The 17,623-nt window shown below is 36.8% G+C and overlaps 1 protein-coding gene across 3 annotated transcripts in view; it reads left to right on the forward strand.

Moving 5' to 3' along the window:
- specc1la (sperm antigen with calponin homology and coiled-coil domains 1-like a) overlaps positions 1-17,623 on the forward strand; it is a 62,538-nt gene that overhangs the window by 15,840 nt on the left and 29,075 nt on the right. For all 3 annotated transcript variants that reach the window (XR_012383756.1, XM_005167177.5, NM_001039816.1), the window contains 9 exon segments: positions 3,654-3,819; positions 3,909-4,062; positions 4,886-5,217; positions 6,587-7,882; positions 7,971-8,178; positions 11,064-11,137; positions 13,383-13,558; positions 14,765-14,928; positions 15,013-15,176. Coding sequence is in view for 2 of the 3 variants with exons in the window: in XM_005167177.5 (XP_005167234.1) it covers positions 3,691-3,819; positions 3,909-4,062; positions 4,886-5,217; positions 6,587-7,882; positions 7,971-8,178; positions 11,064-11,137; positions 13,383-13,558; positions 14,765-14,928; positions 15,013-15,176 (2,697 nt within the window). In the remaining variant the exon portion in view is untranslated.

The raw sequence follows: 17,623 nt of genomic DNA on the forward strand, positions 1-17,623 counted from the left end.
GAGAACTGACCGGAAAGCATAGGGAGCAGAGACAGAGGGGAAGAATCATCGAACACAGGACCGTGAGGTGGAATCGAACTCGGGTCACCATGAGCACCGGATTGCATGTGTCGACGCACTAACCACTACACCACTGGTGCTGACATTATTTAATTATTAGTTTTTATTTTTGATTTAATTATTCTACCTCAACTATTTTTATTGGCTTCGTCATGGAGGAACATTTAGACTCAACTTTTTTTTTTTCACAAAGTGTTTGACATAATAGATAATGGCTGTTTCTCAATTCCAAGAATGCAAAAAACAGACTTGTGTTCTCGTGGAGACCGTTCTTGACAGGTTACCTTGGAAGAATGAACTCAAGAGACTGCGAAAACACAGAACGCCTTCTGTGAGAAATTAGATGCAGCATTCTTCTTGATGGTCACATGACCTTCACGTGTTTTAATCTGAAAATTATTTAACTGCATTCATGCAACGATTTATTGTTTTCCCCTTTTCAATATATATAACATGCACTAACACCTTACAGATATACTTTGCACAATACAAATAAAACAGATTTAATAGGAATTTCAGCAAATAAACACCCTTAATGTGTTAATGCCTTTATTAAGATTTTCATGTTAAGCTTTACTTTCACCGTGTCATTTAGTGAAACTCCTGAGATAAATAAGTTATCTTTCTGAACTTAAATAATAAATGGGTTTAAAATGCTGCACCTTCCACCTCCTTTATTCAGAATCAGCCTGCAATGTCTTCTGGGACTTCTCGAGTGAGTTTTGTGTTCAAGTCTACATCGATGCATCCTTGATACCATAAACACATCCGGAAATTTTGTACGCGTCCTCTGTTATTGCGGTCTTGAGTTTTCGAACTGATCTTTGGAGGTTAATGATGATGTTACACGAAAACACGAGGACACAAGAAGAATGCATATTGAGAAACAGCCAATGTTAGCTGCTTGCGCAATGTTGCAACAACAATTACAATATTTAAAGATGATAAATATGACACACACCTGTATGTTAACTTATATTTTGACGTGTTAAATGTTGAAATGTACTTTTTCTGCATGTTTGGCATTTTTTTAACTTAGTTTTTAACAGTAAGGTTTTTATACATGCAAGCAGTTTACTTGAAAGACTTCATTTTGATTTCTGGAAGACTGACGCAGCATTTCGTTCAGGATGGTTCTGAGAAAAAAAAATCCATCATGGAGTTGCACTTCAAACCTCTCCCTTTAAGGGAATGTGCGCTGAAGCCTTTTTCCATTGGGGGGTCTGTAAATTGGAAATGAGCAAACGTTCTCCCACAGACCCCCACCCCCTGCCTCGCAACAGCTGTAAGGTATTAGGCCTTATTTTCTCTTCCATTGAGAGACAGGAGGAACGGGCTCTTTGCCTCGGTGTGATCAGACTCAAGAGGACAATGGGGATCCATTAAATGAACGATCTGGAAAGATCTGCACCGTGCAAAAACAAGTGCAGAGCTCTGGGTTAAAAAATTTTATGCTATCTTTCCAAAATATCTCGGAAACTGCTGGCTGAAGTGCAGAACTCGAGCAGTTTTTCCACTTTTGTACCCTGTGGTCTCTTATAATGAGTTGGATAATTTAGACATGATTGTATTAAAGTGATAAGTCACCTGAAAATGGGAATTCTGCAATCATTTAATTTAGAATCGACATAATTTATAGTTGAACTTTTCTTTTAATTTTTATTTGCGTTGCGCTGTGACCTATGCGAGCGGTTTGTTTGTGGTGTGGTTTTGCTTTGAAGCCAAATAGTGATATAACGAGGCTCCATTAATGCTCTTCAGATGCTTTTTTTTTTCCACAATAGGATCAAATAGCTCTGATCTCCAGCCACTATTAGCGTATAATGCCCAGAATAATTAGCCTAGCTTGTTGCCCTCTCATTACTGGCAATCTGTTTCTTTGAACCGCAGGAGTCTGAGATCATGCTTTCACCCTTCAGTTGGAGTTCTTCTATAAAAATGAAGTGATAAAGCAAGTTGAAGGTTTTCCTGCTGTGCAGATGGGCAGTCTGGTATTGTTATGTTGATCCCGTCTCGAACTCATCCAGGACTTTGCTGCCTTTTAAGGCTCTGTTTTTTAGCAGTATATACACAGTAGAGAACTGCAGACTCACAATGTGAACTCTTGAAGTCTCACGCACGGCTGATGACAAGCTCTGCTGATACGCCTGCTCTTCAGGACTTTACTGCACCAGCGACACATGTGAAGCCCATCCCTGTCATTAGAGATAGTTTGACAGTCAGCGTCTGGCTGGATCTGCCAAAAGGCTGTTTCTGATCAACTAGCCTTGGGAAAGATGTGATCTGTGCTTTCAGCCTTTAACCTAGCAGTGCAAGTGCTCTTTAGCTGTTAGTTTAGTGCCTTCTGCCACCTGGTGGAAGTGAAAAGACATTGACGTTGTGTTCTTTTGAACAGCATAAAACATATAAATTGAATATATTGTCAAAAATGTACTTAATACAAGCATTTGTTTGTATTAGATGTATATTTACGGTATTATGTATGCATATTATGTATATGTACAGTGTTCAGCAACAAGATTGAGAATATGTTTGGAAAAATACGTACTTTTGCTATAAATGTGTTCATATATATTGCAAAAAGCGAGTAGTTTAGTAAGTGAACATTGTAACGTGAAACTGTTAACTTAACATGAAAATGAAATTAAGGCAACTGGGCGACTAAATTTTTAAGTTAAGTCAAGTAATCCCTTATAAATGCAGCATGTTTATCACTTTTTTTAAAAAGTAATCTAATATAATATTCAGCCAAACCTTTGAGATAATTGTTTTCTAAACAGAATTTTTCTACAATGTTTAACAAGAAATATTTTTCCGAGTCCCTGCCGAATGTTGTAGTCAGTTTGCATTATACATATACAAATCACTATTATAAATACGTTTGAAAACATTACATCAAAGTATCAGCATAACACAGCATTATTTTCTTTATTCATGTTTGATACATGCTTATTGATATTTTATGCAATGTTTCACAATAAAAATGTAATAATGTGTTTATGTAAGTTCACATTTACACATTCAGTAAAAGATTAGAAATCAAACGCAAACAGTCCTGTTTGAAAATCCCCAAATTATTGCAGAATATGATAAAATAAATATAAACATGTAACAAAAAGCATATTATTGTTTGTTGCGTGTATATTGATTTATTGAAAATGTTTATTGAACATTATTAACATATTGATAAGCATTTATACATTTTCAACAAATGGTTACTTATTCGTGGAAGGTAATTTGGATCTTTTAAATATATACACATTTTTTAACAAGAGTAAAATGTGTATAACATTTTCCTGTTGTAATATAATTTCATGTGTGAATGCTCTGTTATTTATTTTTAAGAGTCTTCTTGATCCATCATAACACAGTTACTAGCTTTAATTGTGTTGGTTTTTTTTTTGGCAAGACTGATTTGTTTTAAAAACTAAACTACTCCACTGACTCTGCTTGTCAAATGGTCAGGGATTTTAGTCTTTTATTTCTAGTCTTCTTTTGTTTTGATTTTCAGGATGGTTACTCATCCAGTCATTTTTTTTTTTTTTGTAATTTTAAACTAACCTGTTACCCTTGTTCTCTGTGTCGCTGCTCAGACTGAGGGGTAGATGCATCATCAGGAGGGAGCACAGTATGAAGAAAGCAGGCAGGCCAGTGGGGAATAAGGCAGCAAGTGGAGGAGGTAAAGGTGACTCAGTGACGGCCGGAAACTGTGCTGGCAAAAACACTGTTAAGAGCCCTACATCAGCTCCTCTCTCCAAGGTAACATCACACTCTTACTCACTTAAACTAGCCTCTGACTCACTCTGTTATTGATTCTTTTTGGTGAATGGTTGGTTTTCGATCTACAGGTGAAAAGCAATGATGATCTTCTAGCTGCTATGGCTGGTAGCAGTGCAGGCACAAACAACAGTGTTGCCAAGGGCAAGAAGTCAACGTCTACTCACTCAACATCTTGTGGAACAAACACTAATAACCCTGACACCAAGACCAAAACCACCTCAGGTATTTAAACCTTTCAACAAACAATCGATAACCAAATACTAGAGTATTCACACATTTTAATCTACATTTAAATGTATTTAATATGTACGTCATAATATTCTTCTGTGTTTTGTTTAATTAAAAGTAACACTTCTTGAAGAAGTGTTCATGGAAGTGTTACAACACCTTTATAGTCATGACGTGACACATGACATGTCATTAATACAAAGAACCATTAATGCATGTTTGTGACCACTGTCATTAATTGTCATTTGTTGTTTCATGAAAATTTCTCTGTCATTACATTGTCAAATAATTTTATAACAGTGTCATTAATATTAAAGGATATTTAATTTAATGATGACCATAACTCAATTTGTACCACTGTAGTTTAGGTCAAGGAAAATATTAATCTCTCTGCAATAATAATAAAATGAAGGATACAATTATAATGACCTCATGACAATCATGTTTATGACAGATTTATAACAAGGTAGGTTATCTTGATCATGTATTTAGAAAGGTTTCACAACAATCTTATGAACACCTTCTCCAAGTAAAGTGTTACACGATAGGACAGAACTTATTTTTCATAAAAAGCAGCATGTATTACAGTGAAAAAACAATACAAAAAATCTGTAAATCTCAGTTTTAATTTCTTTACCATTATTTTTCAGTAAAATCAAGGAGGTGTCTTGTAGGCATTTACTGATTCTAAAGCAAGCCCCTTTACATACAGCAAAAGTTCTGGCCAAATATTATGTGACCCTTGATGGCAAAATGGACTCACTACAAGTGTAATTTGACAGTTGTGCACTGGTATTTGTCATTATGTCTTCCCAAGGTCCTTCTGGCAAACGGACAACATCCATGACCTCCAAGGAGTCGAATTCCTCACGAGAGCGTTTAAGAAACTCTAGAAACTCCAGCAGTAAAAAGCAGTCGTCCACTGGTGCTTCAGATAGAGCTCAGCCCAAGCATTCCCGTGCACTGGCCCAGACCTCGGACTCGGAGAGCCGCATGAGCAAATCAAAGTCTGACGGACAGTTAAGCGATAAAGTGGCCCTGGAGGCCAAAGTGAAAAATCTGTTAGGTCTGGCCAAAAGCAAAGACGTGGAAATCTTGCAGCTCAGGGGTGAGCTGAGGGACATGAGGGTTCAGCTGGGACTGCCTGAGGTTAGAAATAACTACCATATTCCTACATGATCATTTTTAAAAGTTTTATGTTATATCATAATGAACAAAACAGGAAATGTAAAATACTGTTTAATTGCAATATGAATATGCAATGTAGATAAAATATATGAATAGAAGAATATGCAAATGCAGATAATTTTTGAGTTACAGACATGTAGCAACCAAGAAAACGCTGTAAACTAGTCAATGTATTATCTGCAGACTTTTTATTTTGGTACTCAATCTTGTCATCCCATTACATTAAATTCAGACTGCAGTCTCACAACGAAGGTAAAATGTTTATTTTATAATGTCCTGTGGCATTGTAGACTATTCAATGCAGTAGCAATATAGAAAAATAATTTATCCCTTTACGCAATTCTACAAAATAAATATACTAAAATATATTTAAAAAAATTTAAAAAAATCATAAGTCACAGAGAAAAAAATAAATTGAGAAATCCAATTCATTCTTTGTTCCATTCCCCACCTGTTTCCACCTCAGTTTAAAAATAATAGGCAATTGTGAAAACGATATTTCGCAACGAGATATAAAATTACAGTTATTAGATGTATAGCCAATAGCCCTACTGTTATTTATGAGATAAGGATCAAATCACATTGCAATATATACATATGGAGTCATAAGATATAGTCACAATTTGAGATTAAAAGTAGGGCTGGGCCATTTGGCCTAAAATCAAAATCTCGATTAACTGACCAATTTAATCTGATTACGATTAATGAACAATAATTTTTTTAAATAATTAAATTAACAATTATTATTTAAGACTCGAAAATGAGTCCATTGTCCTGCTTGTCCAGAGATCAGATGCAGCTCCAAAGTGCCCGCAGAAGTAGAAATCAGCCTTAGCCTTTAACAGAGCAGGGTCACGTGACATGAAAAATTTGATCGTTTATAGGTTCTCATTGTCGATTTCAATTACTTTTCAATTAATTACCCAGCACTAATTTAAAGTCATACCTTTTAGTTACTCTGAGGTGGAAATAGGCTTTCATAGTGACCTGGATAACACACATCTTTAGGGTTTTATCAAATATATATAATCTTTTTTGGGAAAATTAGGATGTAGATCGGAGTGCCTAATCCTGTTCTTAGAGATCTACCTACCTGCAGTTCAGCTCCAACCCTGATCAAACACAACTAAACCAAATAAGTAAGATCTTAAGGATCAGTTGGCAATTAAAGACAGGTGAGTTAGGTCAACGTTGCAGCTGAACTCCGATCTCTGATGTAGATAGTTAGATTTGGTAATTTAAGTACATGTGTGTAGTGTTGTTGCATCTGTATTGTGAAAGAACTTATTGTAAAGACTTTAGACTCCCTAAAATCTGATGATATTTGTAGGAAGATGAGGAGGAAGAGAGGCCACCTGAGAGAGAGGCGGCTGCAGTGATCACAGCTGCGGATGTGGAGTCAACATTACTGCTCTTGCAGGAGCAGAATCAGGCCATCCGTGGAGAGCTTAACCTGCTCAAAAATGAAAACCGCATGCTGAAGGACCGCCTCAATGCTCTGGGCTTTTCCCTAGAGCAGAGACTGGACGGGGCTGATAAGACCTTTGGCTTTCCCTCCACCAGTCCTGAACTCTCCTCTGGAGGTGCTGGAGCTCATGGAGACTGCGCCACGGTGGCCTCCTCCGTTGAGGGATCGGCACCAGGCTCTATGGAGGACCTCCTGACAGGAGGCCAGCGAAGTGGCTCAACGGACAACTTAGACAGCGAGTCCAGTGAGGTCTACCAAGCAGTGACCTCCAGTGATGATGCCTTGGATGCTCCTTCAGGCTGCGGTTCTTCATCATCCTCTGAGTCTGAAGGTGGCCCTCCGGCCTGCCGCAGTTCCTCTCGTAAAGGAAGCAGTGGCAACACCAGTGAGGTGTCCGTGGCGTGCCTGACAGAGCGCATTCATCAGATGGAGGAGAACCAACACAGCACATCAGAAGAGCTCCAAGCCACTCTACAGGAACTGGCTGACTTACAGCAGATCACACAGGAGCTAAACGGCGAAAATGAACGCCTGGGAGAAGAAAAGGTCCTGCTTATGGACTCTCTGTGTCAACAGAGTGACAAGCTAGAGCACTGTGGTCGTCAAATAGAGTACTTTCGCTCACTCCTGGATGAGCATGGTGTTGCCTACTCGGTAGATGAAGACATCAAGAGTGGCCGATACATGGAGCTGGAGCAGCGCTACGTTGAGCTTGCGGAAAACGCCCGCTTTGAGCGTGAGCAGCTGTTAGGCGTGCAGCAGCATCTGAGTAACACTCTAAAGATGGCCGAACAGGACAACGCTGAGGCTCAAAATGTGATCGCAGCACTGAAGGAGCGCAACCATCACATGGAGCGACTTCTGGACGTGGAAAGGCAAGAGCGAGCCAGCATGGCGGCAGTGCTGGAGGAGTGTAAAGCTGCGGTCAACAACGACCAGGCTGAGCTGAGTCGCTGTCGGGTCTTACTCGAGCAGGAGAGACAAAAGGTTGCAGAACTCTATTCCATCCACAATGCTGGAGATAAGAGTGACATCCACCAGCTCCTGGAGGGGGTGAGGCTGGACAAAGAGGAAGCTGAAGCCAAAGCCTCCAAACTACAGGATGACCTGGGCCATGCTCGCTCTGAGGTTGCATGTCTGCAGGACACACTCAACAAGGTAAGTACAAGCACTTGTTCATTTGATTCGAGATGCATTAAGAGCTTGAGGTAATATTTAGTCGTTCTGTACTTTTGTGTTGGTCTAGCTGGATGCAGAGTACAGGGACTTCCAGAGTGTAGTGCAAAAAGAGCTGGCTGAGCAAAAGAGGGCTATAGAGAAGCAACGGGAGGACCTGCAGGAGAAAGAGACTGAGATCGGAGATATGAAAGAGACCATCTTTGAGTTGGAGGATGAAGTGGAGCAGCACCGAGCCGTCAAACTTCATGACAACCTCATCATCAGCGACCTGGAGAGTGGGTTTGAAAGAGTTTGATTTGCACATTCAAATTATAGATATTCTAGAATAGGCATGGGAAACGTTAGCCTTGGAGGAACACTGTCCTTCATTCTTTATCAAACACACCTGCCTGGGATTTCAATGTATTTAATGTTTATGTGTACCCTTTATTATTATTTGACTAAATGAGCTAAACTCTGCAGCCATTCCTATTTTGTATCTTGCACAAATGTATGACATGACACAAGCCCCTTTCACACAGTGATACCAGTTAATATTCAGAAATTTCTAAAATGACTAAATTCTGCTATTATTAAGCAGAAATGAGTTCCAAACGACCGCAATTGTTTTTGTAAACCTAATAGGGATCTAGCTTGATGGTTCCACTTTTATTTAAAGCTTTAGCATTCATGCAGCTTATCCCAGAGACATTCAAAGGCAGAAGCACTAACCACGGCTAAATGTTTACACATTTGACAACATTACAAATTCTGTGGATGGATAAGTATTGTGAACAACTTCGATGAAAACATATGGAGGAACACTTTCACATGTCGAGATGTGCTTGATATGTGTGTGTGCTGGCACTCCCCGGAGCACTCCTGCACTTCACGTGCACACGTGTCAAGCAGAGCTTGAAGGTAAACAAACAATGGTTTATTATAAGCATTTAATCGATAATTTTGTGAGTATATATGTATATATATATATATATATATATATATATATATATATATATGTATATATGTATATTTATATGTATATATGTATATATATATATATATATATATATATATATATATATATATATATATATATATATATATATATATATATATATTCTGCGAGTAAACAAGAGCATTTGGCTTGAACCCAGCATAACAACACGTAACAATGAGATTCTGGTGAAAAGCAATACAGCTGTCTGCACCAGATGTGAAATGGCAGAAACATTTAAATACTTGAGCCATTCAGAAGTGCAAAAGTGGCTTGCACTTCCATGGACAGGCTTATAATGAATTAATGAATATTAAACATCATTAACATTTAAAGTATGAACTTGTTGTCTATTTGTGGTTTGAGTCACAGTTCTAATTTTCATGTTTTATTTTCAAGATCTGAGGTAAACTACAGTATCTACTGCCACTTTCAGTATGGCTATACATGTCACCTAAACCTGTGTTCAATTTCACACTGGTAACATTTAACACTGGATAAAGCACGTAATCATCACCCAAGATGATCATTATCATAGTAGTTTATGCTGATGGTCCAGATGCAATAAAGAAATAGAAAATAGAAACTGTGTGTCTCTGCAGTGGAAGGCTTGGACAAAAACTCATTTCAACATAAGAAAAATAGCATTTTATCGCGCTACAGCATCATGTCATGTCTAGTTTTGACACTGTAATTTATACTTGGGTTTGGTATGCCCAGTTCTGTTCTGGGAAATTAAGTTTGGTGCAAAGTTCAGTTTAAACTCTGCACTATCACAGCTGTTTGAAATGATTAAGTGTGTCTGAAGATGAACGATGTGTTCAAGTCATGTCAAACAGATAGTATTTATGAGTTGAAAGCACACGAACGCCACCACAAAGTTGTAATTATGAGTGGTAAACAAGTGACAACATACAATTTCAAGTTGCAGACTCAAAAATACAGCTTCCTAGGAGGACTTGAACACTTGACTGGAGTTTATTCTAATAAGTAATTGAGTTGATTTATGTGTATTTGGTTAAAAAGAGTTCAAAAATGTGTAGAGTAAGGTGATAACTGTATTCCTAAATCACGTTAAGCAGCTAAATTTATTTTTAATTTTAAAGTACGTTTATTCTGGGGCAGGTAAATATAAAACGGGGTGCCTAAACTTTTTTTTTATTTTTTTTTTATGAAGGGTCAAAACCCAAACTTGATTGAGGCTAGTGGGCCGAAGCTAAATATAGTTGCCATGAGTAATTTCCTTTAATATTATTTATTTATTTAATAATATTTAAACAAACATTGCTTTATATGAACTGATATTTTTTTAATAATAAATGTATTACAGTAAAAACAAACACAATCCCATTTATTTCATAATTAAACTAGTTTTTGCCTTGATTTGCTCACCGATGGCTTTTCCATAGTCTATCCATTGAGCGCAGTATTTAAATTTGAAAAAATCAGATTAATTTACATTTAATTGAAATGTTTGATTTCACTTAGCTTTTTTTGCGACTTAGCAATAAAACAACACAATAAAGGTTACATCAAATAAGAAATGGCGATGTCTGTGTTAAAAGCATTTGCCCCAACCCTCTCCATCATTCTCACTCTCCTCTCAGATGGGATGGTGGGCCAAATCAAAGGTTACAATGGGCCAACTTTGGCTTGTGGGCCCTGCTTTGGGCATCTTTGATCTAAAATGATAAAATAATGACTTTATAGAGTCTAAAAAATTGACACTTATTTTATAAATATATAAGTATATTTGTTTATATAAACTTTGTTTATAAAGTTTATAGAAAACAGAAGTCATTTAGAAATGTAGAGGCACTGTCATCAGCATTTGCTTGCATCAGATAAAATAAACCTGAATATGTGCAAGGCACATACTTTTTTTGAACATTTAAAGAGGCTAATATTGGTGTATCTGCCTCGCATTACCACATGGTGGTGCCAGTCATGTAAGAACATTAAGGCTCAACTTTTGGCTTCTGCAGATAACAAACATTAGTGGCTTGATAATTTATATTATTACTTGGTAGTTAGCTTTATGCTTTGACATTTACAGTGAGATTCATCATACAGAATGCTTTTATTATATAATCACTGTTGCTACAGTGAAGTTTTTCCACATAATCCCTGTTTGTCCTCAGTTCACATGCTCAATCACTCACCCTCTTTCCGGTTTCCTGGCAGATTCGATGAAAAAGCTTCAGGATCAGAAGCATGACATGGAGAGAGAGATAAAGATCCTGCACCGCAGACTCCGGGTGAGTGAGGGCAGGGGCAGCAGTTCATGCGGTCATCAGAGGACCTGGCATTCACAAATGGTCGTCCTTTTCAAAGGCTGTCCTCAACCTCTCAGTGTGATGTCAGGATAAACAAGCAAACAGCATTTTATTTTCTATCTGCTTGCATAACATACTTTGTTAATGAACATTCACAAGCCTTTTTTGGTTTTTAATTGTCGTTTAACTTAACCCATTCATTTCCAGAATTTCCATAATAATTATGCTGTAGAATTGGCCACTAATGGTTTAAACAGGTTAAAGGATTAGTTTTTAAATTTATTTATTGCAAAGAGATACAATTCACAGCAACAGTAGAAATTTTTCACTTTTCCAGCTTTTGCAATTTAAAGGGCACCTATTTTAGCCCTTTTGAGTGGGTGGGGGAAACTGCACTGCACTGCACTGTGGTGGGCCTCAAAATCACTGGTATTTGGGTCCTATTTTATTATCACGAAATTGTAAAAAGAAGAATTGGTGGGTTTATATCATTATACCTACACGCAGTTTTGTCCTAACAGCTTTTAAAAGTTCAATTTCCTCATAGGTGCTCTTTAAATTCCATAATCAGGGATCAAAGAGGAAACACAATTTTCTTCATGACAGTAACAGAACAGCATAGCCCTTTGCATTATCTTACATTATTTATGCCAAAACTATTTACAAAAGAAAGGAGGGAGTGGAAGCAATATTTACAGTAAAAATACATCTTAAAGTTCTATAATAAAAGGACATTAGGTTGAATGTAAGTTATGTACTAAATCAATTTGAACCAAAAGTCAACAAATGTATCTTTTGAACTTATCTTTTGCTTGTAGTTTTCTCCATAATGAATATATTTAGTCACTTTGGAATTATAAGGTTCTATCTGCGTTCTGAATGATTTTGAGACATTGAGCTTTAAAGTTTTTGCATTCCATAGCAAACAGCATGTGTGTAACATTTGTTTTTTTTATTATAAAGTCTTAAAATATAAACAACTTATTAAAAAAAACATCCCATAATGTAAATAAGCTGTTGTTTAATAAGAATATGTAAATAACTCAATTTTGACATAAATGTCAGATAGAACCTTATAATTCTAAGGTGACAATTTGTCAAGACATCAATCTGATCTTTGCATTTGTTTATAGCAGCATCTAGTAATGGCCTTTTTACTTGACGCAAGAATGACCTTATATTTGTTTTTTTCTTTCCAAGGAATCCATTGACAGCATTCCCAAATAAAGTACCTGAAAACTGCAATCAACTGAAATATTTAAGTTATTTTTGAAAGGCTATGTTGATATTTCCAAAAACTTCATATATTAGGACACCTCCAAAATATGTAAAAACAGTTAGCATCCTGTAATTCGCAATGTCTCCAACAATTTGAGTTCTCATGAAATGAAGTTTTCTGTTTTAGTGTAAGAAAAAAAAACTAATAATTTTCTCCAACAAAATTTTCTCCAACCTGAAGAACGTAAATTACAGTTGTAAATTACATATATTTACCCAATCCTCAGTTGAGATGATATTACCACTTACATTCTCCCATTTCACTTTAAAGTACAGAAATGAATTCCCTTGTAGATCCATAAAAATGCTTAATTTGAATGCTTTCTTTATTAATTGCTCACCTTTATATTGTTCCAAACACCCGAGTCCTTCGTTCATCTTCAGAACACAAATTAAAATATTTAAGATTAAATCAGAGCTCTCTCATCCTCAATAGACAGATGTTCAAAGTCTAAAAGAGAAATCAAACCCATTACTTGGAGCTTTAGTGGTTCGTCTGTAGTCATACAAAGCTCCAAGAACACTTTTGTGCACCAATAAAACTGTAAAAACTACTTTTTAACACTCAAAAAAATAATGTTTGTTCAAGCTACTTATATAAAATGAGCTTAAACAAGACAGGTTTTGAGTTTTTTTTTGAAGGCAACTTAATTGTTTTATGTTCAATCCACTGAAATTTGTAAACACTAGTTAGTTAACTTAATAACTTTGTTTTACCAACACAATTCCATCGTGTGGAACCCAGCATTTTTTACAGTGTATGTCTTCTTTCCCGCATTTGGTACACACATACGTTTAGTTAACGTGCACCATGATCTAATGCGGAATTGAAACGTTGTGCGAGTAAGTAATTGACAACAAAGACTTCATTTTTGGGTTAACTAATCATCTGTTGCACACTTATGATTATTCTTAGTGAACTTGGACCTCTGTGCATTTGTGTGTTCAGGAAGAGTCTGCAGAGTGGCGTCAGTTTCAGGCAGATCTGCAAACTGCTGTGGTCATTGCTAATGACATCAAATCAGAGGCTCAAGAGGAGATTGGTGACTTACGGCGCCGCCTGCAAGAAGCCCAAGAGAAGAATGAGAAGTTGGGCAAAGAAATAGAGGAAGTTAAAAACCGCAAGTAAGTGTTAAAAGTGAACTTGTCTATGCATTGTGAGGTGTTATGCACAACATGGTTCTTTAGTTTTGGTGGTGCAGTTACTTGTTTTTACTCATTTTTATTGCTTTAGACTTTGCAGTGTTATAACAATATCAAGATATTGCAAGGCATCACATTTTTTATTTGTAAGCTATGATGACTTTCACCTTGATATTTTAGCGTGGATGTATACCTATATAATATATAGCACCTGTGTTTGAGATTATGTTAATGGCTTTATGCTGGAGATGAGTAAATACTCTGTAAACAAAAAACTATAATGTTCAAATGTGCCTCAATTTTAAACTGTATAACAGTGACATTTCATCATTTGAGTCAGCTGTGAGGAGCCAAAAAGTAGCTGTATTTTAAATGGGTTATGATGAAATCTATCAAATGTTGCGTTAAAAGATCAGTTTGGAAAACTGTTTGATTTTTACATTCATAATTATTTAAATAATATAATTTTTTTTTTAGTTTGGTATTTGCTGGTCATTTGTCAATTGCTGCTTTCAGGGACTGTGTCTCAGTTATTTCCTCAGTGCAAAAAAGTAAATGTCAAATGAATTATTTTTTTTGTGACTTACTGACTATAAGCTTTTCCCAAAAACTCAATTTATGTGCACACAGTATACTATTATTTTAGAAAACAAAATACTGTCATTTACAATTTTCACATTCAAAAGGTTTAAATTTATTCATTGCATCAAATGGTCACAGTACACAGTTATTTTTAAAAAACACATTGCTATAACTTTACCAAATGTAGTTTCAATTTCAAAGATTTGCAGTTCGTTTCTGTGCATCAGAATCAACTACTATTGATGTTGTCTTCACAATACGTATCTTAATGGAATATTTCACTCATAATTTACATAATTTTACATAAGTTACTCACCCTTACTGCACCCTCTGTGTATATCACTTCTATCAGACAAACACAGTCGGAGTAGATTTAAATTTTACCCTGGCTGTTCACTTTACGACGAACACTATTATACATTATGAAAGATCCGAATAAAAAGCTGTAAAATACTCCCGACTGTTTTCGTCTGAAAGAAAAAAGTCTTATACACTGAGAATCTTACATTATTGTAGGGGAAGAAATATACATTTTTGAGCCATGGTGTAATTATTTAAACTGAATTAAAACTTTCCTAACAAATATAAAACTGTTCTTTGTCGAAGGCAAGATGAAGAGCGTGGTCGTGTGTATAACTACATGAACGCTGTGGAGAGGGATCTAGCTGCGCTCCGGCAGGGTATGGGATTGAGTCGACGACCGTCCACATCCTCCGAACCATCGCCCACCGTTAAAACTCTCATCAAGAGCTTCGACAGTGCCTCACAGGGTACCTCACTATTATCAAACTGTGATCTACATTAACCTTTACTGTGTTAAAAAGTTGATTTGCTCTGTTCTGGTGTGGCCACAGGTCCTGGAGCTAACGCTACTGCTGTCGCTGCCGCCGCCGCTGCTGCAGCAGCCGCTGCTGCTGTCACCGTCACAAGCACAACACCTACAGCCCCTTTACCCAGAACACCTCTGAGTCCCAGCCCAATGAAAACCCCACCTGCTGCTGCCGTCTCACCCATACAGGTAAATCACAGTCACACATGAACTACATTTACAGGCACCTTCTTAAAGGGATAGTTTACCCAAAAATGAAAAAAATCTGTCATCATTTACTCAGTCTGGACTTGTTCCAAATTAGTTTTTTTAATTCTATTGAAAACAAAGGAAGATATATTAAGGATATTTGTAATATATAAGAATATATTATATAAGAACACATAATTTATAGAACATACTAAATAAAGGTCTGCTTACACTAATATATTTTAGTTTTACATGGCGTTTAGAATGAAAACGATCCACGTCCACACTGGTGTTTCATCTGGCGTTTCAGAAAATATCTTCCTCCACACTGTACCGCTAAAAACGCACATCACTCTGGCATGCGCTGCAGCATATGCACGTCTTTGAGCTCTTAAGGAGTCAGCGGATGCTTTGTGCACAGAACCCCAGATGAGAGCAGCGCATGTTGGACAGTGCATCAAGTATCTACCGCTGAATCTAATCTCACTATATTTGTTAAACGTGATATTTAATTCATCTTGTTGTCTACATCTAACAACATATTTCCTGACTTTGCTCTTTTGCTCAATTGTTCTCAGGCAATGTGGTTTGGCTGAGCGCAAAGAAAAGTTAATATATTAATTTATGTAACCACGTAAACTGACTCTGCACATTTGACTGATTGCTTGCCTTTATTTCCAATCATGTATAAACTTATTGTACATTATACTATTATAATGGCCATTATTGATTATGAAAACTGATATTCAGCAAAAGAGAGGATGTTTTATATTTTTCACCGAAAATGATTGGAGGCAGTAATGTCATAGGCTCCGATTTGTTAAAAATATGCATACAGTGAAGATGACAGTCCTATAAATATGTAGCTATATAATGCTCAACATTTTTAGTGTCTTTTAAGTTAATATCAAAATGAAAATAGGCCTTAAATCATGTTTTAATTTTATTGTTAAGCTAGTGAATTAACATAGCCAGGGTGATGTGAATGACATTATAAAATACACTGTTCTCTTTGAAGATTTACCCGACGTGTCCTCGGGAGTTTGTTTTCCTTATCAAACTTGCAAAGTCTGAACTTATAAGGAAAGGATGCAAGCCTAAACTTTGTGTAGGCTACTTAATATAGAGAAAAAAGCCCCAATCAGAAAGGCAAAATCTACTGCAACCATGCCTCCGTTTTCGAATGTCGCAGTTTTCCCCATCCAAACTTACACGGAGCAGCAGCATTTTAAAACGAAAACAGCCTCTTCTGAGTTTTTAGGATAGTGTGGAGAAGTGGTAACTGTAGTGGTAACGTATGTGTTTTAAAACCTAAACGTATTAGTGTGTATTAAGAATGTGTATTAAGAATGTTGGAAACTGTAACCATTGACTTCCATAGGAGCTGTGCACTATAGATGTCAATGGTTACAGATTTGCAGCATTCTTCAAAATATCTTGTTTTGTGTTTAGCAGAATATTAAAGCATAAACCTGTTTGGAACTGGTCTAGGGTGAGTAAATAATGGCAGAATTTTCATTGTTTTTGGCTAAACTATCACTTTAACCTGACTTCAGGTTAGGCTGACAAATAATAAGGTCATGTAAACGCATTTGCCTGTTGTTTATTAGGTCATAAATTGACCATAGCAGCTTGATTTTTGTCGCCCCTCACATTGATTTGGTCAAGCATATAAACACATTACCCTACTTTTTGTTGTTTTATTAAAGTCCACATGTGTGATACGTGACAGGAACAAGTTGTTAGTGCAGAATTTGTGTGCACGCAGACAGAGCAAACGTTTGGCGTTAAGGAAGCTTTTCGATCCAAAGAATTTTAAAAATGTGTTCCTTTCTTGTGCAGCAGAAGTGCTACAGTCATAACGCTACATCGCAAGAGGATAATATATGACCCATATGTGCCCTCCTGACAGGCAGAAATGCTCTTTAGTTTTAAATGGTTTACTGTACATGACACCTGACATAACAAATGACTTGAAGGTAGATGCACAGATGATTAGATCACTTCCAGATTTATTAATACAGTCTTAAACATGATTTACTTCCATTGCCAGGTTATCAGTTTGCATGTCAAATGGAAAAATGCTTCAATTCAGTGAGCTGATTTTTGGTGTGCATGTAAACGTGCTCACTAAATACTCATGATACAGCGCTGTAGAGAGAGTTATTTTCACACCGAAGGTCAAACAGTAGCGTTCTGGTGGTCTTCCTGCCTGTTGAACCTAGGAAGCTGTTGAGATAGCAGCACTTCCTCCTCATCCCGGCCTCTTGACAGTTCTCACAGCTCCAGCTCATTCACGAGGACTAAGGAATTTCCATTGTGGGCTACTTTGGTTTCCTTCAGCTTTTTATTTCTTTCGCAGTCGTGACTTTTGATTCAGGCTGGATGTGAAACTGAGTTTTGGGTTCATCAAAAGGAACAAATAGAGGACATCCAGCAGATCGCAG

The sequence above is a fragment of the Danio rerio genome, chromosome 8 (genome assembly GCF_049306965.1).
Source record: "Danio rerio strain Tuebingen ecotype United States chromosome 8, GRCz12tu, whole genome shotgun sequence".
Classification (NCBI taxonomy): domain Eukaryota; kingdom Metazoa; phylum Chordata; class Actinopteri; order Cypriniformes; family Danionidae; genus Danio; species Danio rerio.